The sequence below is a fragment of the Acanthaster planci genome, linkage group LG06, assembly GCF_054643075.1.
Source record: "Acanthaster planci isolate LZ-2023a linkage group LG06, COTS_SCS, whole genome shotgun sequence".
NCBI lineage: Eukaryota > Metazoa > Echinodermata > Asteroidea > Valvatida > Acanthasteridae > Acanthaster > Acanthaster planci.
Genome location: NC_141782.1, coordinates 20,283,043 through 20,307,327, shown reverse-complemented (window position 1 = coordinate 20,307,327; position 24,285 = coordinate 20,283,043). Strand labels below are relative to the sequence as shown.

At 40.6% G+C, this 24,285-nt stretch overlaps 1 protein-coding gene across 1 annotated transcript; it reads left to right on the top strand.

Moving 5' to 3' along the window:
* Positions 1 to 10,767: 10,767 nt before the first annotated feature.
* On the top strand, positions 10,768 to 24,267 carry gcsh (glycine cleavage system protein H). The gene is made up of 5 exons (XM_022238846.2): positions 10,768 to 11,097; positions 16,354 to 16,439; positions 17,584 to 17,647; positions 19,565 to 19,696; positions 20,954 to 24,267. Exons 1-5 carry the CDS (start codon positions 10,917 to 10,919, stop codon positions 21,052 to 21,054), a joined length of 564 nt encoding a protein of 187 aa, XP_022094538.1. The 5' UTR covers positions 10,768 to 10,916; the 3' UTR covers positions 21,055 to 24,267.
* The last annotated feature ends 18 nt before the right edge of the window (positions 24,268 to 24,285 follow it).

Here is a 24,285-nt window from a genome sequence, read left to right as displayed (position 1 = left end):
AACATAAAATTCCTCTCTTTTTATGGGAAAACTCTTTTATTGAGTCTGAAATAGGTCAGGTCAGGTGCAGTTTTACAGTAAAACCTACTTTGCATAAAAGAAAAAAAGTGTAGGGATTGATAACTTGATTTTACTGGAAGATACCGGTGTAAGGGCAAACCATACGATTTCCATCCGGTACACAAAAGCTAAATTGATATCACTGGCACACAAATTTGCTAGGCACAGAAAATATTGACTTAGCATAATTGGGTTACCAGCCAATATGCAACTTTATAAGTTACCCCGGACTGGTACTCAGCATTTTCTGTTTACCAGCGTTCCCATGAAAGCAAGACAAACTTTTTACGTTAACAGCCAAAGTGCCATCACCACGCATTCACTTTTAGGATCTTTTTCAGAGAGAAACAACATTGCTCTCTGCACATTCAAATGAAAATAATGAAGTGACCAGAGGTCCTGCCTCTCGCTTGCTCACAGCTTTGCGTATGGCAAGGTAGTGAAGCACGGGAAACTCTTTTAAAGCAATATTTTATATAACAGGTTTTGCCCTTACCCAACGTATATTAATAAGCACTGTATGCTCAGTGCTTGTCCGAGAGCTTGCGAAAAAAAACCTCACAAGCTTACTCGGGTGGGACTCGAACCCACGACCTCCTGCTTACTAGTGCAGATGTCTTAACCACTCGACCACCGAGCTTGCCGGGGTCGGTTGGCCGGTCCGAGTCAAATGAAGCAGCGGGTACCGCGAACTATTTTCAAGATGTATTTTTACATCTGTACATCTCCCAACGCAAAAATACACCTTGAGAATAAAGCAATATTGTATGTGGAGAATACACGAAAAGCAAGCTTTAACTTGACATTTGAAGAACTGCATGGCAAATTTGATGGTAGATACTCAAAATACACAATCTGTAAATTGGCTTTGCAGTCAGTTGTTTAGACTTGAAATCAAATTGTCAGTCGGTCGTGTCAGTGTCGTCCATACGCTGCGTCATTTTTCAATTAATGCGGAGCCCGTTCACTCAGTGTTGCCCGCGATCCACTGTCCAGCATGCCACACCGACTCTACCCTTGCTCATGGGCTGTTCAGTACCGGGTTTCGGCGTACGTTGGCCCACGACCCCTGTGCATGCTAGCCTTGGTCAACGCGTTCGTCATTCGTCGCAGCGCAGCGCAACGCGCACCAGTCGCTCGAAATCAAGGCGAAGAGCGACCTCAAACTGTCTAAGAAATATGCAAATCAGTTGAACCAGGACGAACGCCTTGGTGCAACCGCGGAAGCCGAATTGGGCGGTGCTCATTATGCTAAAGCAAGAGCCGATGTTTTAAATACGCTTTTGGATTGGCCCACGGTAAGTGCAGTCAAGTCGGTCGTAGGGTGAAATGTTAACTGAACGAACACGTGGCTATACATGTACATATCATGTACATGTACATAACAAGTCAACAATATTTGTTTTGCCAGTTGATCAGTGTCGAGTTCGCCTTGGCTTTGCTTTATTGATTGTGACCGATTTATATTCCAACGATTTAAATTAGTGGACAATCGCTATCTGGCTTCATCAGTCGGCGGCGACCTCCAGTTTTGAATTGGCAAATTAAATGACAATTAAATTTTAGCTCCGAGTAGAAAGGTCCAGCCTGAAAAATAACAGATTTCCCGTTGTCCGTCGGCAAATTCACGAAAACGTCTCGACCCCACAAAAAGTATTCTAAGGCTTGCCGCTGCTTAGCACGAAAATCACCCATTAATTAACATTAATTTATCTGAAGCGGAATACAGGCAACAAGACAACTCGTGGTACTGCAGTCGTCTTGCAAGATCCACCATTTTACATTAACGTTGATGCATTATGCTATGCATAATGTTTACTTAGCTGAGATCGGTCACTCTGCACTCATCGCAGCCTGCATCTATTCATGTTCGCAACGAGGACGTGCGCTAGAAATCTAGCGCAAAAGTAGAGAAAAACATTAAACTTATGGGCTTCAGCGGACGGTTGCGCCTAAGGCGGTCGTCCTGATTTAGCTGATTTGCATATTTTTCAGACCGCGTGAGGTCGCTCTTCGCCTTGATTTCGAGCGGCTGTTGACGAACGCGCGCTAAGGGTCCAGTCCACTAATTCAAGCCTCATTGAAAAAAGTGTAAAATCAGCACCGTTCAGGGCCCAATAGCATGCACGCCAACATCCCTGAGATTTCTGAAACACAAATGAAATTCTTGTCTGGTCACTTATCTTTCAATTTCTTTTCAATTTTTTGTGGGTTAACCAATGACATTTTTAATTATTCCCACAAAACAAAATCACCCCCCAAAAAGTGAATTTTCAGAAGTCTGATTGCAGCCATTTTTCAAGTGGCAACCCTCAACTTTCTCGGGCACTTAGGACCATTTTTCAACCGTAGTTTTCAGCCCTTCTGCCCTCATATGAAAGCTCAAAGACCCAGGGAGTTGATCCTGGCAACGATTTACACAATCTCACCATTTTGGGGGCCAAACAATCTCCTTTTTCAAAAGATACTGTGGGGGGGCACTTTTAATGCTAATGAGCTGGTCAGAAATTCTCACTTGAATTAGTGGTCTGCACCCCTAAGCTTGACCAAGGCTACCCTCGTGCCCGCTTAACGACTTGATCAACCTGATTCTGGATAGATATTCATGTTATACAACAACTGAGCTGCATGATTCATATTTCCATGTAGAGCGCCAATAGTAGCTCACGCTACAGAATAGACTTATACATTTATTTATAGGGATGTCTACAATTGATTAGCGCCAATTTCTTTCATATCTTGCATTAGTATCTCTTTTAATACGACGCTTAGAGACAAAGTTCGCATAACTATTCAAGAACAAATCTATTAACTCTCTATTTCTAGTAAGAGAATCGATGTTTTCATGGCAAATCATCTTTTTAGGATAATGTAAACACCCTCTTCAATGAGCGAGACTATGGTTGTTGTTCGTTCAACTGATCAATCAAACTGTCCAAAATAAATATTCATATTATCGGGATTCGTAGCCAATCTGTGTGCTCCGTCCAGTTTTGGTAGCAAGCCCATAATTATGTTGTGCACAAACTTTAGGGCTTGCAGGTGTTTCAAGTCGGTAATTGGGCACCGTCAGACAGGCATCATTGGGGAGCGAGGCAGCACTGACCGGTCCCGCGTATTATTAAACTGCTCCCCCCGAACCGCAAGTGCACCGCGTACCCATCGCGAGCGAGGTGGTCTACACCCAGCCAATTACCGACTTGATTTCAAGTCTATAAATTGTTGTGTTAACTCGCGAATGGAAATTTAATAGTATGGCAAGTTTCATGTTACATGTATCAGCTTGATTTGTAGCCATTTTTGCTTCTCCGTGCAGGCAACTCAATCTTCTTGAAGAACGAGATTAAAATCTGCCCTGGGCGGAAATAAGGCGGAGTGTCAAGTTTCATAGCAATGACTGGCCTTTGGTGGAAATTTACTGCTTGCACGAACAAGTTCGGGAATGTTTGACGCAGAACGTGCTGGGAACAATTTCCATTTGACTGAATGGTCTGCGCGTGTGCACGAGCCCAGTTGAAAAAATTCCCCAACCTCCCCTCCTCGTGAGGGCGCACTTCAAGTCGGGGCGGATTACCTGGGCGTAGTCAGCAATTCCAAAGGTAGCTGTCTCTTTGGTATCGTCTGGTAGAGGTCACTCATGAGACTAGTAAATGATCCGAGGCTGTTAGGAAGTTCAAGTCAAAGGATAATTTTAGAATAAAAGTTACTTCCCAAATTTGTTAAACAGATGTCGAAATTCATCAGTAGGCCCAATGAAATTATTTTTAGATAATCATTACCGCATGCTGCATGCATTTTATGCCTTGCCAGAATTTTCTCTATTTAATTTTTCACCAAATCCCATTGACGTGTACAAGAACAGTGAACGGATGTTAAAGGGTTACAGAGCTCAAACGGACAAAAGGATATTCTTGGGCGGGGAAACGCAGGATCTTTTTATTCATTTTGCGGTCACAATTACATGTAGGCCCAATGGGGTAAACATTAAAGTTTATGATGTTTTTGAAATGGTTACGTATTTATTGTTATTTTAAAATACTTCACGCAAACTAAATGTTTTCTATTTCTGTAACCCTTTGACTTTGTGCACAGCATACATGCACAGTTATGTGTGGTGCCAATAGCTTTTCGCACCAGCGTCCCATGACAATGCTTGTTACTGATACTGACAGACGCAATTATTAATGTTAAAACGTACCAAACAGTAAATGACAGTACACTGTGAAATGGAATTAATGATTTATTTAACTCCTTTAATTTATTTTCTAAACTTATTTGCAATTTTGTTTTGATAGTTGTTCTCAATCATTTGTCTTTAGTCGACTCATTTAAGTTTTACAAACGGGAACAGACTTGTGTTAAAGCTAAGGCATTTCCGGATGTCCCCATTTGTCACCATCTATGTACATATTATAATTATTGCATTGCACGTGTTGTACATGTACTACAAACTGCATAAAGTTTTACATATGGAAACTATATTTATTCATCCAAAGCCCAATTTAAATTTGTGCACAATTTGGAAGTGCATGAATATTCCATCAACGATATGCATAATCCAGTTGTATTTGTTTGCTATGCTTGCAAGATGTTTGCAGTAAATCAACCATTATTGAATAAGAGACGTTCTAACTCCGAATCGTAAAAAGGTGGCATGTGTGACAGAATGCAAGTCAAACTGAAGTTAAGCGTTGCGGATGCCACATTGTTGGTTGTGCAGATTTAGTCAAATTATCACCACTTGCTTGAATGATTTCAAATGATCAAAAATACTGCAGAGTAAAGATCAAAGAAATGGCCCTATCAGTCCTCCCATATGATAATGTGAAATGTGATTTGCTGCAGTGAAAACCATACAAAATGTTCACACGACTTGAGTTTAATATGTCTTTCTAATATTTATGCCAATTTTATGCTTCAGAACTGAAAACGCGGCTGTGTGGCACACTGCGTTGTCAGCAAACATGGCAAAGCATTGATCATGCTGTAGCAATCACGAACGAAGATCATCGACAGAAATTAACTTTCATCAATTTCCAAAGAACATCATCCAGCTGAAAAGTGGATTGTTAATATCAAACAAAACGAGGGACCGCTATTATAACTTTAAAATGACTTCTTTGGGTACTTATAAAAAAGTCTTCAAACTGCTCGATCGTGGTGACAACCAGCCGTTATATTGGGCTTGGACATAAACAGTGTATGCATGTATAGTCAACAAATAAGTCCCAGATAAAATCCCACGTAATAAACTGCGTACGCTCCACTGCTTTTGGATCCTTTTTTACATAATCCTCCACAAACTCGGAGGTTATCTCGGGAACCACGGAGAGATCCCTTCTGTTTACAGCCATCGTTACCCGCGAGTCCTTACAGCCTCGTTTTCAGTTGCCGTAAATAAAATTTGCATAAATATTAAGAAAGACCTAAGCATGCGCGACTGTGGTGCTACCAGAAGTATCGCATTAACTCTAATGAAGGGACTTCTGGTCTCTGCAATGCATTTTCAGGTTCACGTTCACTTTATTTCCACATAAGGATGGGGAGGAGTCCCTAAAAAGCAGAGCTTGTCTAGTTGGGACTCCCACTTGCATAACTACACTTACAGATACTGAATTCACATAGACATTACATTAGCATACATGCGCATACTAACATAAGACAATAGTTAGAAAGATAGAAGAGATGAATACAGCCTGTAACCCTGTGAGAATTACTCAGTTTCCATACAACTATTCAGTAAACACATCTTTCATTCAAGTTTAAACAATAATGGATTGGTTGTGTTTTTAATGATAGATGCGAGGTCCACAACTTGGGACCCTCGTGCCTTGTTGTTATGATTGCAAGTTTGGTGCGTACAGACGAACGATGAAATACGCTCAACTGTCTTGTAAAATGGCAATGGATTCTGTCATTTTTTATGAACATTGAACTTATATACACAGGTACATCAGCATTTTTTACTTGGTGCATAAGGGTTCCAAGCTGGAAATAACAAATATCACTGACTTTAAAAGTTTCACACTGTTGAAAAAGAGGATTGCAGTGCTCTTGAAAAGAGGTAGAGTTAATAATGCGCAAGGCCTTTATTTTTAAGTTTGAGTATACTCTCTCTATCTGGCTAGTGCCACAGCTGCCCCAGGCAAGCATACCATATGATCAGTATGGCATGTGATAAGTATGAGTATTATATAATGTTAATAAAATGTTTTTGGGAAGATACATTTCAAGTTCACATATTATTCCTATATTCCTAGATATTACTGAACAAATATAATTAACAGGTATTTTCCATGATAGTCTCCCAGAAATTTAGTAGAGTCAGTCTTCTGAATGTTAGTATTATCTTTAAATATGTCTGGAATAGATGACAAGACCTTTTACTGAATAACACAAAGTTGGTTTTCTTCAAGTTAATTGTCAACTTATTTGCTTTGATCCATACTGCAACCTTTTCCAATTCTATTTTGACTGTGTCAAAAGTGTATTAACACCATTATGACTATTAAATAAATTGCTGTCGTCAGCAAACAAAATAGAGGAAACAAGGCAGAAGATTTGCTAAAATCATTAATATAAATCGAAAACAGAAGGGGCCCAAGAATGGACCCTAGAGGGCTTTATAGGAAATTTTACAATAAGATGCCTGATGACCATTTATGTATACACTCAGTCACGGTTGGCGGTTAAAGAGGTAACTGCTGAACCAGTGCAGGGCTATTCTTCTGATACCATAATAATCAAGTTTTGACAAAAGAATGTCATGATTGACCATATCAAAGGCTTCAAAGAGGCTCAGGAAGATACCAATAGTAATCAACGAAGTCTAAATCATTGGTTATCTTGTCAATTAAATGGCTAATTGCATGTGATGTTGAGTGTTTCTCTCTAAACCCATACTGGTTGTCGGAAAATATATTATGTTTGTAGCCTATTGCACGTGTATAGACAATGTGTTCCATAATTTTAGAAAAGGAAGAGAGAACAGAGATTGGTCTGTAATTGTCAACTAGAGATGCTTTACTGCACCCTTCAAGATCACTCTTGCAATCTTCATGCTCTCTGGAAATATTCCCGCAGAAATAGAGAGATTTACAGTATATGTTAACGGCTTATAGATGGCCTAGATCACTGCCTTAATTAATGTAAAGCATTTTCAAAACCCTAGCTCCCTACTATTTCAAGATGTACTTTGAGCCGGGGAGATGTTAATTTTAATTCCAGTTGTGTGTGTGTGTGTTTTTTTTTTTGGCCTTACCCGGGAGCATGACTTCCCTCTATGACATCACAGTAACAACGCCCTCAATTCTCCAGGGAAGCATGGACAGTTTGATTTACAGAATGCACTTTGACCTGCCGTAATGATGTCGAGTACTTTTCACACATTGAGAGTACAGAGTTGCTCTTTAAAGGGCTCGTGCGATGACATGCGATGTAATTTTAATCTTGTGCAGTTCTTGTGAATGTTCCTTGTGTCCCATTTAACCTGATTTTAAAATTTTCAATTTTGAGGGGAGGTGGTACTTTTTGGTTTTTATGCAATCACCAATTTGTATATATTCATATTCCTATTGCATCAAAAGCCAGTTCACACTTTAGACAAACTGGAATGCGAAGTAAACTTGACCTCACAAATAGATGCATGGAAACGTATTCACCTTTTGGGAAGTTACAGTTGACGTCATAATTTCATGTTCGTGTTCACTTTTGCGCCAAGTATCTAAGTGCTCCAAGTTTTCTTCAGTGAAATTTTCCTGAATTTTTAATTTTTTGCTGTTGTAAATGTAAATTTTGTTTACCTTGGCGATTCATTGTTTGTGGCGGTATGTAAGTGAGCAAAGTAAGCACGTTTTGGGTTCACAAGAGTTCAACAGAGTCTTTCAATCAGTCGTGCCCTCATATTGTCAAACGATGTTCTGCAATTTTCAGCGACAATAACCAAAAAGAGATGGCAGATATTTTCCTTCCAGTTACGAGGAGTAGACAGTTGCACAAAGCATCATAAAATTCACATTGTCTTAGGCTCCATCTGCATTTGAATCCCCTCCCTTTGAAGTTTTTAACTCACAACTAAGTCACAGTTGATGCAGGTGGGTACTAAAGCATCAACCTACTATCCACCCAAACACAGAAGTGTTATTATTCATTTCAAAAATTATTTGAGACGACTTATCTCTGAAGCAACGCCTGCATGAAATGGAGACGAAGACATGTGCATTGTACGTGTACAATGTACGAAACATAGCACGTTGCACCCCCTGCTTCGGTACAGAGTGAGTGCTGCAGTTACGCTGGCCCAACTAGAGTGAACGATGGCCCGTGATATCATGCATATCGGCAAATATGCTAGCAGAATCTAGTTTTGTTGCAGTGCAACACGCAGATAGTGCAATTTGAGTACTTTTGCTTTAAATCTGCCAATCTAACATTAAAAGGTTTGCTTGTTCAAGTGCAGTGCGTCCCACCGTCTGCAGGAAAAAGAGACGGTATGTCAAGGAATATCATCCTTTCGGTTGGAAAACTCTACTTGTACGCACATGGTCATCATTGGTACAAGAGGCACTGAGCACATGCTACCATTTTTTGTTGATTTTTTTAAAAGGGTCGCAAAGTATGCGGCACGTGCCAAGTTCAAAGTTTTCCTAACGTGTCTGATCACACGATGCTACAGTCGAGACGTAGCACTGAAGCCAGAATCTTTTTCATTCCCTGAATTACAATTCCGAAAAAAATACAATATTTAGTACAGAAAATAACAAATTTCAGTTATTTTTTTCTGAGATATAATTTTCAATCATGTTTAGAAAACAAAATGACCAGTCATTTCATTCCTTGATTTTAAATCAGTTGGGTAACCTGACTCTGTATTCTTATTCCGCCTCCCAACCCAGCCAAATTCCATACAAATGTTTTGTAATCCACTAAATCCGATTTTACTAAAAGCTGGCCAACAGCATAAGTTGTACCTCATAATATTCAAGGTCGAAGGAAAAGGATTAGTCAGTGGCATAATGTTCCCTTGTGCAGTATATAAAAAAACAAACTTTTATTTCAGCCTGCCTGCACTAGCAATACTTGTGCGACTGAATTCCCTTTGACCGTAGACATGGTGGATACCCGGCAGCAACTGTTGTCTCACTGGTTTTGAACAATTAAAAGAAGGACGCACAGTCCAAGCACTCAGTCGACATACTCTAGAACACAAACTGACAGATTGCTGAAGGAGCCTTGGACACGCCATACCGACGGCAAGTAGGGGAAAAATACAAGAAATTCGAAATTTGAGTTTGAGCTGCCTGACCAGGACCACCTTGCTGTATAAATAATATGTGTGTAATGAATTAAACATTATGAAAAGGTACTTACCTGCTGTATAATCTTGATATTAAAAATCGTACCTGCATAATTCCCTGCCATCTGATTAGTAGTCATGTCATTGAATGATATGTTCTATTCAACGGTACCCGTTACATGGAACTTCACTTGACTGGTTCCCGCCCCCATCTCATATATTGCAGCTAAGAAAGAGAAAAAATGGGGACGAAAACCACTGTAACATTGCACGGTGCTATCAGAGTGCTACATCAGAATGGCATATTTATGGCTTTTTAAAAAATTGTTTACCCTTTTTGTATGATATTTTTAGTCTTTGGGAAGTCTGAAAAAAGTCTTCACAATCCCCTTTTTTATTACTTTTTTTGCTCATCGTGAAAAAGTGGGGAAAAATTCAATAGCTAATCCCCATTTGGTCGAAAAGTGGAGATGTTATACCCTAATAAATGGTAAGAGTTGTTCGCCGTTTGCACCATCAATGCATGACAGCTAAAGCAGTATACCCAAGGGGGACCGGAGGGGGTTCGTAGGAATGTGGCCGCGGTGATGAGCAGGGATGGTCAGAAGCCCTCGTAACTTGTGGTAAATATGCCCCATATAAATGCAGTCATCATCATTATTACTGAAAAAAAAATCTTGAAGAATTATTCCAAAGGACGTTCGGGCAGACCAGTGAACTGAAAGCACTATAAGCAGTAGCACAACTAGGGGGAGGCACAGAGGAAACGCCCAAATGTCCAAATGTATACAAGCATATGCACAAGCCATAGCTCTTTGCTTTGCTTTTAGTGCCCCTTGAAAAAATGTGTGTCCATGTGGCCCCTCAGAATGTCACCATAGTTAGGTTAGTTGTCACCATCAAGGTCAACCATGGATGGCTCGGCGTTACAAACGCGATATCCCACCGTAAAAGACACCCCCTCCCCCGTACATGCATGCGATCGCTCTCAAAGTCGTGTCCAAACGAGCTCCTAGAGCTACGGCTCGGTCTATTGTAAGCATATCCACCACGTTTTCCCATTGAGCTCCCAACAGATCCGATGTAGCCTGTGTTGAAGGCGTTGTTGGGGTGTGCCAGAGCGGACCAATCGCAACAGTTCTGTAGTATTGTGGCTATCCTACCCCAACTTCTCACCTTGTTTCTCAACTTTCCACTTAATTTCCAGTCGTCGTCAATTTATGGCCATATTATTGCAGGGTTTATCCTGTCTTGAGTGTAAACTTTAAGTAGAATATCTTTTTGCCTTCTAAACTATACGATGAATGCTGAATTAGCCACTAGATAGGAAAACACCCCCATCGAATACCTATGTCTGGTCGCAAGGCGGCGCTCTCAAGGTGAGCATGTTGCGGATTCATGCACGTACAATGTACATACGTACCGGTACCTACGTACGTGCGTACGTAGAAAAAGCTTACCGGTTCGGCGGCAAGGGCATGCTTAGCTAGCTGATCCTGGTCAGATCGAACTAAAATTTCTGCCCTGAATTTCTCATATTTCTCCCCAACTTGTCATCGGTATGGCGTGTCCAAGGCTCCTTCAGCAATCTGTCAGTTTGTGTTCTAGAGTATGTCGACTGAGTGCTTGGACTGTGCGTCCTTCTTTTAATTGTTCAAAACCAGTGAGACAACAGTTGCTGCCGGGCATCCACCATGTCTACGGTCGAAGGGAATTCAGTCGCACAAGTATTGCTAGTGCAGGTAGGATTAAATAAAAGCGTGTGTTGTCTTTTTGTTTGATATACTGCACAGGAGTATAAAGGCCTTACCAGCTTACCCCTTACTTGAATCTTGGTATTAACAGTAAACAGTGTTGGCCATTATTTTTTTATCAGACTTGGGCCCTAACATGCTTAATTTACATTGTAACGGTTTACACTGGCCTACTGCTGGGCCTATTGCCTTGAGTTGTTGTGGAGTATTTGATTTGATTTATTCACTATTTCCCCCACAAAAATACTACAAAAAAATTAATTAAAGAAAAGCAAACTCAAAGATTCCCAAAAGTGGAAATGATAGGGATAACACAAAAAAGTTAAATAAAACTTATTTCCATTGCGGTCCCATGTACAGTATGTAGGGCCTACCCTAAATTTGCACATACAAATATTCTCGTGTCCAACTTTCTGGGCGTGAAACTCTTCAATGAAATTATGCACTGACATTAATTTAATAATATTTAAAAATAATTCCTCATTCAAGAGACATTAACAGGCAGATTTTTCATAAGTACACGTAGAGCATCACCGATACCCCATAAAATGACGTGTGCAACAAATTATGGTGACGTAGGTTTTACATGTACGTGTACTACAGCCGATCCGACTTGTTTGCAAACGACAATATTCCTGTTGTTTCGGTGACATCCGATGTCTTTCATATTATTCCATGTAGGATTTTAGTCAAACTTTCAACTACTGAGAATGAAGCCATTAGAAATTTAGATTAAGAGCAAGTTTTTGTCAAAGTACTAAGTGCGCAAATTACATGTATGGTGACTTGTGGATACAAAGAATAAACAAAACATTTACTGGCCTATGGAATTTGGCTGGGTTGGAAGGCAGAATAAACATGAAGAATTGTGATTACCAGTTTGAATTAAAAGTAAGGCATGAAATTACTGGTTTTTGTTTCCCAAGCATGACTGAAAACTCCTTGACAAGAAGCATAATTGATAGTGTATAATTTAGCCAGTGCCAGCAAAAATTAGCCGTATTTCATCGATTTAGCCAGTCACAAGTAGACAGCGCCCTCTGTGGCACGTAAACATGAGAGAGCCTATAAAGATTATTAAATCACATCGAGGTTCGAGTAGGGTCTGTGGTCAGATGAATAGCGCGCATACTGTTATCTTGAGATCACATGGCACGCTCCCAGCTGGGTTCGAAATCCAGTGATTGCCCCTTTTTTTCATCCCCCAAAATTAAGAATATTCTGTGCTAATTTTAAATTCACTCTGACACTTAATTACAGAGTTTTTTAGAGCTTTTTCTTTTTCTGATTCGTGGCGCTGGAGGGTTTTTTAAGAGATAAAGTCCAAAATTGTAAAATGGTGTGATTCCCACCCCATGAATAATGAGTCGCAATGACTATGACGGCGCAGAACCAGACTAAGATTGGTCACAGTAAGAATTTTTATATACCCAGCAAGAAATGAGACCGAGGGGTACCCCCCAACATGTCCAATCCCTGTACACATTCCAGACTATTGTTACTTAACACATCCCCCCCCAAGATGTCTGAAAGGAATTCCCCAGATTCCTGCGAGACAGTGACCAAAACAAAGCAGGGGGGATCTCTCTTTCTCATACCTTGCTGCATATGAATTTTTAAGTTCAAAAAGGCACTGCGGATGTGCCTGGCAAAATATTGTTTAGTAATTTGCCGGCGCCGGGTAAATATACAGCACGCTGCCAAAGTAATTGGAATTCGTTATTTTTTTGTCCTCCTAAAACATTTAGAACAGAGTACCATAACCCAGACACCGCTTGACACCTTAAGCACAGACCCCACGAAACTGGCCTTAAAATTTGAAGTGTTTTCTGAATAAATACTTCAATATTTTCCCTGATAAATTTGACTTTTAAGATACATGTATGTTACTACCAGTAACCAATGCAAAGGAAATTACTGATGTCCAAAAGGGCCCTTATCAAATTGTATTATTCCGGATTGGTGCATTTGTAATCGAAGAAATTACACTGTACATGTACATGTACCAGAACGTTAGCCATTGTGGTGCATGTAGTATCATGCCTTAAGTATAGCACTGTGTCAATTCTGACTGGAAAAGACAGGTTGGGAAGAATTTCAGCTTGGCACATGCAGCACAATCGGAGACTGACATTGAAAAAAAAATCAACAAAACTTTTTTTTGTCTGATTGTTGCAGACAGGTGGATCCATGAGTTTGGATGTACGATTGATAAGAACCCTTACAGGATGTCACTTTTATTTCATTGTTACTGTATTGTTATTTCATTTTGTATGTCAGAGCAGAGAGGGGATTGATTCCCAAACCCACCTCCCTGGATCTGTGCCTGGAATCAAATATCAGGTTAAATGGGGCGCAAGGAATGTGCTGAAGAATTGCCTTAAGAAAAAAAATTACATTGCGCGGGCCCTAGGGTAGCAGCAATGAATTTTCTTAGACAGTTTCTCTGCAAGTCTGCACTCTTTTTCAGTGTTTTTAGGTTTGGTGAAACTGCACTTTGTAAACATTCAAAATTGTTTGCCCTTTCCTGGACAACTGAGGGCGCTGTTACTGTGATGTCATCAAGGGAAGTCCAGATTCAGTGCATACATGTCTAAAGGTGTTTCTGTTCCAATTGTGAACCCAGAATTTACTCACTGAAAACATGTCTGAGGAATGTTTGCTTGCTTGCCTTTTGCCACAGTATCTCACACAGCATTGAATTTCTAAAGTAAAATAAAATATTAGGCCAGCAACATATAAAGGAAAATGTGAGCAAACCATTGTAACATGGAGGTTTCTTCCTGGTATGACATCATGTCTTTACTCATATAGAAATAGTCATTAGCATGAAAACTAAAAAGGTAGCAAAATACATGAAAAATGGTGAAACAAAAATTGAAAATTGAAAGGTGCATTTCAGATTTTTTTTAATGAAAACCCATAATGACCCCAACCAGCAAAACTCCAACCTCAGAGCTTTTTTGAATCTCAAAATATGGAGGGCCTGACATTTCGATCCTAGCACAATATTTCTCAAAGGCAAAATGCCAAGTTTGCCTTCGAGAAAGATTCTGCCGGGATCGAAACGTCAGGCCCTCCATATTTTGAGATTTGTATTTTAGGTCATTGTAGTCAGCAAGCAGTTTGCAGCAGTTTTGTATCACACACCTTTTTGAATCTGTTGGGATGCTTATCATGTAAACTGGGATTAGACATACCACATAAATAGAGTCCAACATTTCGTGTGTACAGTGTTTGATTCCTAAGGGTACTGATGCATCACCCTGCCAAGGGAGCTAGGGTTTTAAAAATGCATTGCAGAGACCAGAAAGCCTTTCATTTGAGGAAATGCAGTTATTCTGGTAGCACAATACATGTAGTTGTATTATACCTTGAATCTATGTCATATAAATATTTTGTTTGGTTTTTCACTGTAGCGAATCCTACATATATATTTCAAACATTGTGTTATGTGGGAAGACAAATAGGGCCATTGCTCTAATCTTTTCCTCACTGCAATATGTTTGGCCATTTGAAATCAACCAAGCAAGCGGTACTATCGGATTGTGCACTACCAAGAGTGTGGCATCTGAGTGTTCGACATTTTTCTGACATTTTGCCACACCTCACCTGTTCACAATGGACCTAAAACATATTAACATAATGATGTAACGTAATGTTTACTATGGTGCATTGTGGGTGAAAGGTGAGGCTGACAGTACGTCATGCGCCATTGCAACAGCATTGTGCTCATAGAAAATTGTCAAAAAGCTCCTGAGATTGGGAAGGCCTATATTTTCCAAAATGGTTTGTGTTAACTGTTGTGTGCCATTTTGTGTATCAAGCAAATGACGAATGCCAGAGCTTCATTTTTTCAATCTTCCACGAGACCACAAGTGTGCTCCGTCTTAAGTCGCAGGAAGGCTTGCATGACTGACGATCATGTCCACCATCTTTGATTTCTAGTATCCTCACTTTCACCCACAGTGCACTGCGGTAAACATTGCATTACGTCATTGGGTTTCCGACTATTCAGGGTTTGATACCTCTCGTATTCAATAAACCTGTTTATGATGCAAACATCTTGCTCACGCAGCATGCAAATCAACATTCATTCTGCTTTGCATATGTCATAGGTGGAATATTCATGGATTTCCAAATCATGTGTGGCAGGGCCAATTTTCAGTTGTTATTTAACATGTATGTATTCTTTATTGTTTAGAAGATAGGAGTAATGCCCCTTAGTGAGGAAAACCCCATTTATTTCAGTCTCAGTTGGATTCCCCCCCCCTCCTTTCTTGGTAGTGTGTCCCTCCCCCGTTTGTTTACTTTAGCCCAAAGTCCCCTATAAAATTGCCTCCTGGTCAAGGCCGTTCAGTGCAGCAGACCAGCTGTGAAGTGTGTACATGTACATGTCCCTGTACATGGTGATGGATGGAGTCTGGAGACATCTGCATCAAGCCTCAGCCGATACAAAGCCTTGTCCAATTTGTGAAACATAAAGGAGTAAACTAAAGACAAATGATTAGAAACAATTGCTGTAATGTCAAATGGGATAATTTTCAGTACTGTAATGTACATGTACAGTCATATTGCTTGGTACGTTTATCATTAAATTAATAATTGTGAACATGTACAATGTAACCTATGATGTAATGCTAAATTTATGTATAAATTTTGGATTTGTATCAACCTGTGGCATTGGAGATTTAAGCTTCTGGAGTACAGCTTTCCAAGAACTTTTTCCACTTTCCTTGGCATAACTGATGACATGTTGGGACTTTTCAAGGCCTGTGTATACAAAAACAACTGTTTACATGAATGACTATGCTCATGTATGGAGGTTGCCATCATCCGTCAGGAGCCATGTCAGATTGATGGGATGTTGATATGCAAGGATGCCATGGGGCACCACACATTAGCTACATGTACATACCTGCACATGTACATGTGTGTATGGGAGTTAGTACTTGTACTATGTATGGATATTGTGTACAAAATTCAAAATCAATTCACTGTTCTTGTGCAAATCAGTGGGATTTGGGGAAATATTTGTCTGGTAACTACACTTCATTGGAAGAAAAGACATTTTCAGAAAAATATAAATATTTAGAGGAAATTCTGGTTTGGCACGAAATCTGGAGAGCATGCAGTGATGAAAATGTAGAAATAATTTCAACAGGCGTCATGATGAATTTGTATTTTCTAATGGCACAACTGGAGTAGTTTTATTCTAAATTTATCCCTTGACTTTTCCAACAGATCGTTTATTTTCCAAGGATCATGAGTGGCTTCTATCAGACGATAGCAAGGAGACAGCTACAGTTGGAATTAGTGACCATGCCCAGGTAATCCGCTCTGAATTGAAGTACGCCCTCATGAGTTGAAGAGGGGTGGGCTGGCGGGATGTCTTTCAACTGGGCTTGTGCACAGGCAGGTGCACACACAAAGACCATTCAATCAGTCAATCAATCAATCAATCAATCAATCAATCAACCAACCAACCAACCAACTAACCAACCAGTCAATCAGAAAATGGTCTCTTATGTTCCAGCGCATTCTGTATCAAACAGGCTTAAACTTGCTTACGCAAGTGTTGAGTTTCAACTTAAGGTCAGGTTGTTGCTATGCAACATGACACTCCCCCTTGTGTCCACCCGGAGCAGATTGTTGCAAGGAAGACAGTTTGATTCTCTTCCTTCAAGCAGATAGAGCTGTCTGCATAGCTATAGAGAAGGGAAGGGCTACTATTCAAGCCGATAACCTGAAGTCTGTCATAATTGTTTTACCATTTGCGAGCTCACACAACAAATTGTAATGAAGTGACTGTAAGACCAATATGGTTTCAGTTGCCTTTACAGATTGTTTACTTGATCTCCAATCGAATCTGCCATGCAGCGCTTTGTGTACATCAAGAGAATTTCCCATGCTTCTCTACATTAATTTGCCGATCACTCCAGAGAATACCAAGATATTCCACTGATATGCATATGGCAGTTTTCTCCATTTGGGGTCTTTGGTGACAAGAGTGAACCATCCTTCACACGAAACATGTTGCATATTCAGCTGATTGGATAAAAAGAGTGCTTACTTATTGTTAAAAAACAAGAGTTATGTATGCCATTTAACAGGCTTCAATATTTTGTGGTGTTTTGAGGAGCATAATGAAGGAAGCGGAAGTGTGCAGGAAATTTGAACTGTTCTCTTGAAAAATGTTTACGAGGTGAAATAACTGCATGTACTGGTACACCACATGATGATGAGGTTTACAAGATGGAGCCGTGATCACCGAGAAGAAAGCTATGTCAGCATGTGTGTTGTTGTGGCTGTGGCTCAGTATTTATCATTTGTGTGCCACTGAGAATAGCCATAGTCATTAACAGCATTACCAATTTAGACACCAGTGAATAACAGGATCAATGTTGTAACAGCTTACAGATTTGCAGTGACCTCTTTACTCACATTTTGAACATTTGTGTCATATAATTTCAGGAATCTCTAGGAGACATTGTATTTATCGAACTGCCTGATGTGGGAACAAAAATAGCAAAATCCGGTAACTACTAAATGTTTCTTTAGTATGAGTAAGGGAATAAATATGTGCTTGGCTGGCCTTAAACGTGCGTTTAAGACCAGCTCAGGCAAATGGATGCAACTCATGTCCAGGCCACAGGCATTATCAGCGTTCGTTCTCCTGAGCCAGTTTAAGACCTGCCAAGCACGTATGTATTCCCATTCATAAATACCTTTTTAGTCAGAGTCAAAAGAAGTCAGCATACATGTACGTGTATGATAGATTTCTAACGATTGTGTTCTAGAATTATACTTTCATTTTCCAGAACACCCCCCGCCCATTTTATGGTACATTCCCCGCTCTGTGGATTTACACACGTCCACAGGACGTTTCCCCTTCTCTGAAGAAGTTTAGAGGCATTTTATGGGTAGGGGTCATCCGCCGTAAAAGGAAGAGGAATAGTCTAGGAAACCTTGCACAAAAAAACCCAGCTGAAAATCGTGTTCCCATTTCAAGAAAACTGAGTATCTTTTCTCAACTGCACGAAAAGAAAGGCATGTCCACAGTAGGTATGTGAAAGGTAAGTGTGTGTGAGTTTGTTTCTGCATTCAGTTGGGGACCCTGAACAATAGAGGACAATAAGGTCCCCGATTGAGAGAGGGTCCTCGATTGACAACTGTGTACAAAACATATGGGTGGTCTTCTAAAAGAGTTTAAGTACAGAAAAGAGGAACAATGGGGGTCCCCAGTTGCAGGCAAATACACACTTACGTGTGTGAGTGTTTTTTTTTTGGGGGGGGGTGGCTGTTTCACCAGAAGGCATAACATGTACATTGGAAAGCGATGTGACATTAGGTGTTTAGTGTTGGGCATGTACATAGAGGTTTTTCAGGTGACATGACATGATGGACAAAGGCATTTCAGGAAGTGTACTATATCCGTGAAGGTGCCTTCATTTTCGAATCTGTGTACATGTATTTCTGTTGGCAATTTTATGTTCGCCAGGATGTTGAGAGACTTCAAAGGCACCCGCATTTCTCTGCACCGCTGTGTATAATGCTGGCCATCAAAAATCATGTGACTGAAAATTCTCTGTGTGCATATACCTGGTTTTATATTCACAAGAGTTGTCTGAGCCACCTGATCCTGGTGGTCAAGTGCTTAAGACACCTGCACTGGTGAGCAGTGAGGTCAAGTGCTTAAGACACCTGCTTTGGTGAGCAGTGAGGTCAAGTGCTTAAGACACCTGCACTGGTGAGCAGTGAGGTCAAGTGCTTAAGACACCTGCACTGGTGAGCAGTGAGGTCAAGTGCTTTAGACACCTGCACTGGTGAGCAGTGAGGTCAAGTGCTTAAGACACCTGCACTGGTGAGCAGTGAGGTCAAGTGCTTAAGACACCTGCACTGGTGAGCAGTGAGGTCAAGTGCTTAAGACACCTGCACTGGTGAGCAGTGAGGTCAAGTGCTTAAGACACCTGCACTGGTGAGCAGTGAGGTCAAGTGCTTAAGACACCTGCACTGGTGAGCAGTGAGGTCAAGTGCTTAAGACACCTGCACTGGTGAGCAGTGAGGTCAAGTGCTTAAGACATCTGCACTGGTGAGCAGTGAGGTCAAGTGCTTAAGACACCTGCACTGGTGAGCAGTGAGGTCAAGTGCTTAAGACACCTGCACTGGTGAGCAGTGAGGTCAAGTGCTTAAGACACCTGCACTGGTGAGCAGTGAGGTCAAGTGCTTAAGACACCTGCACTGGTGAGCAGTGAGGTCAAGTGCTTAAGACATCTGCACTGGTGAGCAGTGAGGTCAAGTGCTTAAGACATCTGCACTGGTGAGCAGTGAGTTGTCGGTTGGAATCCCCTTTCAGCAAGCTTATGATTTTTGTGCAAGTCATGGACCCAACCGAGAGTAGCACTTGAAAACTATCTGAGTTTGTTAAATGAAGTCCTTGCTGGTTTGTGTCTAGAACCCTTCGGTGTAGTGGAGAGTGTGAAGGCTGCTAGTGACCTGTATGCCATGATTGACGGAGAGGTCACAGAGGTTAATGATGCCCTGGCACAGACGCCCGAACTTGTCAATAGCGACCCCTTTGGAGCAGGTTTGAAGACTTTTCTGTGAAAGGTCCACATTTTGGCACACTTTAATGAAACACATGATTGGCTTTTCTTGGCTTTCTGGTGCCATTGTCATAAATGAGACTCGTTTCCACAAGATTTCCTTAAGATGTACAAAATTGGACAAGTACGACAAACATAGCTTGATCAAAGGTAATATATAACACAGATTTTGCTGCATTTTTTGCTGAGCTGCACAGACAGTGTTATAGCCAGCCATATTTCAGTGCCGAACAATTTAGTCATAGTGCCGAGTCTCGTAGGTCACAGTTGGGGGTCCATGGGCCTGCTTAAGGGGATTCTAGATTGCTTTTTCAGTGAGCTTTTCTTTCCAAATTGATTAAGAGTTCAAATTTTTAAAGTTCTTCCAGGTAAAAATATGAAATTTTCATAGTGACTAATGTTTTTCTGGGTCAGGTGTTGGAGATCCCCGACCGGCACCAACCAACTGTGTGCAAATAATATTGTGAAGTAAATATCAGCTGTTAACCAGTCACAGGCAGAATACTTCACGTTACATTTTGGCTGGTAACCTGCTTTGGCCGAGCAAAAGCATTTTGGGCTTAGCTGCCAGTGTTGCCATGGGGTCCTCATGGATCTCTCACTAGCCAATTACATGTAACCCAGCCCTTTAATCCAATGCCCAAGCTGTTCAGCTGGACTATGCTGTTACATTGCTACTGGTCTTGTGGTAGACTAGTGATGGACGTCACTGGAAGCTGACGAGACAACTGAAATTAGCCTTAGAATAGATACTGCTATCGTGCGTATAACATGCACCATCATTCCCGGCCCCAGGAGCCGCTGACTCAAACATCAACCAAGGAATAAACCCTGACAAGCAAGAGCCTATTGTAGACCTTTTTCCTGTGATGTCACAATCATGCTGGACCGCGATATATTGTGATGGTTATGAGTGCATAGTGTTGCGACGGTAATCTACCTATTCAAGATAAATTAATCAAGCATGCAGCATTCGCACGTGCACTTGTACATGGCTGAAGCTGCCCATAGGAATATATACAATCACCGTGGCCAAGGCAGTCCACGCGCGGTGGTATTGTTTTCATTTAGCGCAATCCAGTCACGTGGGTGAAAAGGGTCTAGATGAAGAAAAACTACCATCCTTAAGGTGTAGTGCATGTAATTCATAGGATTTAGCTTGAGAGCAAATATCCAATGATTATTAACATGTGTACAGTTTTCATTTTATTTTGTCAAACTCATTCTTGTGTGAATAGGATGGATGATCAAAGTGAAGGTTGCAGATTCATCCCAACTTGATGACCTGATGACGGAAGATGAGTACAAAACATTCGTCGCTGAATCCCAGAATGACTAGCAGAGAGAGAGAGAGAAAAAAGAAAGACTGCAGATTTTCTGCATTTTTGGTTGTAGAACTCTTAATGTCCTGTGAGCAATCAGGAATGTGTAATAGGAACAAAACCCCTGCATGGAAGTTTTGAGCGCCCCCCATCACCACTACCCCCACGAAAAAAAATTTAAGCGATATTGCTAATTGTTGAATTTCTATGCAAAGTAACACAATTCATGGCATTTGTTCTAGTAGAGGATGTAAAAGGTGATTGGTACATGTATATTGTCGGTATTCACCAGTATTCAGATGTTTGCCATCTGCAGGTGGAATCTAGGATGAGCACATTTTCAGTTTCACCGATTGTAACCCTCGTTTTGGGGGGGTGATAAATTCCAGCTTTTTTCCTACCCACTGTTGGCAAACAAAAATCCATTACTTGGTTCTTGCCTTCAAAATGATTTTGGTGGCATGATTTTTTTTGTTTGGTTTGGTTTTTGTTTACTATTTCCATGTACAGACCCAACTAAAAACAACCATTGGCTATTCAAACTTCTTAAATTACCCGGGCAGGTAAGTAAAAAGTTACCTTTTTGCAAAAGCACGATTATTTTGTAATGTGGCATCTAATAAACATGAAAGATGCATCTCAAAGGTTGCAGTTTTTATTTCAGGAACTGTTCAAACAAAATTTGGAGAGTTAGTCATAAACAAAGGGTGGAACCTGTCACTGTTTCAATGTTGAATAAACTTCAAGAAAACGGTTTTGGAAAAAAATTAACAAAAATAGCCTCAAAATGAATTTTTTTGTTTTGCCTTTGGTTTGTTTTTAATTGTATAATGGTTTTAAACTCAAGTTGTTCCTTCACAGGTGCTTGGTTTCCAAATGTAACCAAAAGCATTGCAACTTTTTGAATTGTATAAACCTGTTGAACTATTCTGCATATCAGACCCAAGTCTAAAACTATCTAAGGCTTTAATACTTGATCATCTTTCTGTTTTAATAGCAATAGATCAACTTAACATGAAGTTTAGACCTGGGCCCAATTTCATGGCGCTGCCTACCGCAGAATTCAGCACGTACAATCTCCATTCTGCACTAACTGTGCTAGCAGAAAAATTTTGCGCTAACCCTTTAAGCACAGAATCCTTAGTTATGGGATGTACGCATGTGCACAAGCCAAAATTCCTCACTTACCCGTGAAATATGTTCGCCATGAGCTCCGACTTTTCACTCGGGGTAAGCAGCACCATGAAATTGGGCCCAGGACTGGTCGATGTAGTTTTATGACAGCGAGTGCTTGGACCTCGACTGAGAAATTGTCCCCGTTTCCCTCTTCGAAATTTACTTTCCTCAGAAACTGAGCAGTTATTACTGAAATTGAATTCTAACAAAGTACATAGTGATACGTGCAGTTGTGCACAAAAGTTGATGCCTGGAAACTTGGCCGTTATCGATGGGGCAGTGTTAATGCCCCCTCCCCCCCAAAAAAGCCAGGAAAAAGGGCGAAAGAAAAAAATGAAACCAAAAACAGAGGAAAGGGATGAATATCAATAATTTTCTTAAAAATGCCTCAGAACTGGTTCCCTTCCACCGTTGTTGGTTTGTTAATATGCGGCAGATGAGCGTTTGTCCTCCCGCCCCCCACCCCCCAAAAAATCTGGCGATGACCATGTCTCAAAGCCTCGTGCTCAGTTCTTGGTTGTTCACAACACATGATGGTTGAAACCCTTCCAAAAACCATGCCAGCTGTGCAGTGAACAGCTTTAAGGGGCAACATTTTTGTGACCACAAAGCAGACCGTAGTGTACGGTCCGGCTTCTGTCTTTTTCACAAAATCTGCACAAAGGTCAAGTGTGTGGTACACGGAAACAATGGACCTTTCCTATGAAATCAGCAAATAAGGCAGGTGCATGCACATTACTATCACTGGTTGGCAAAATTGCTTAAATCTATGACGTAACAATACAAATCTCCATGCGCGTGCATCTATGAGCACATGTATACACCACCTCTGTAATCTTTTAGTTTGACATGCTAAAGTGCCGAACTTAAAGACAAGTAATTGTTACTTTCCTACTTCAAAACACTGAAATCTTCTCTTAGTTTTGAGAAGAGCATGCGGAAGTATTGGACAAAGGGTATGGTTACAGCAGATCTCCTCTCAACAGTGTTGACGGCCGCGCTTGCCAACCAGGGGTAACAGCACATATGCCCCCGTCTAATTTGCATATTTCATTGAAAGGTCCATTGTGTAAGTTTTGCTGTGCATGTGCATTTCTGAACATTAAATAAAGGAAAAGCAAAACTGACAAAAAGGTTGGAAAAACAAGACAGTTTAGTAAATTTATGTAATGATACAGTTCGCTGCAAGCTTTAACGAGGCTCTAATACCCTTGATAAATCTTGATTTGCACTTCAAACTTCAAAGCCCCCAGATGTATGTGTCTGTCTGTGAGTGAACTACGTGGAGAGGACCCTTGTTCATAGACGCACCCCCTTACATCTGAGTGTAGTCCCCACCTATAAATGTACCTTTCAAGGGGTAGAATTTCCTGAAACTCTAATTCAGCAAACTTTCCCAATTGGTAATGGAAATTGTCGTGGTACCAAATTTTGTTAAAATATCCCATATAAAAGGCTATGTGAACCCAAGAAATTTAATACCTTGTAACATTTCTTTACTTCTCTCCGATACTTGCAGTTTACAGTTTATTTGTGGGTGTATTAAATCAAGAACTGGTAAGAGCCAACTTTCCTGGGGCTGCATGTGTAAAAGTGCGTCATTTTGTAAGTAGCATTTACTACGGGTGATTCACAATAGTGCTCCACCAAGAGTTTGCAATGCATTGGCCAATCACAACTCATGAAATTTGTCAACCCTTTCCAAATACACATTGGGTCGACAAATTTCTCACATTGTGATTGGCCAACGCATTGCAGACTCTTGGTGGCGCACTATTGTGAAACGGCCATATTTCTCAATGCTACATGTACAAATGATTAGGAGAACCCAGTTGTTTGTAAACCACAGTTTGTAATGACCAGGCTGTTATAATAGGGAAAGGTGTATTAGCTTCAGGTTGTTTCTTTTAGAAAGTATTTACTTTTGGATGGAATTATCTGTGTTGGAAGTTGACATCAAATTGAGGATTATAAAACACAGCATTCAGAAGAGTTTTACAAATGTATATTTCTTGCAGTTGATTTCATTATAAAATGATATTGTTTCAACTGAACCCTCGGCGTCCCATTGG

Bases quoted from the DNA above. Each gene is read 5' to 3' on its own strand.
- gcsh (XM_022238846.2), top strand. From the start codon at position 10,917: ATGGCGTGTCCAAGGCTCCTTCAGCAATCTGTCAGTTTGTGTTCTAGA. The intron at 11,098-16,353 runs GTAGGATTAAAT...CTTTTCCAACAG, and splicing joins CACAAGTATTGCTAGTGCAG to ATCGTTTATTTTCCAAGGAT. The intron at 16,440-17,583 runs GTAATCCGCTCT...ATATAATTTCAG, and splicing joins GAATTAGTGACCATGCCCAG to GAATCTCTAGGAGACATTGT.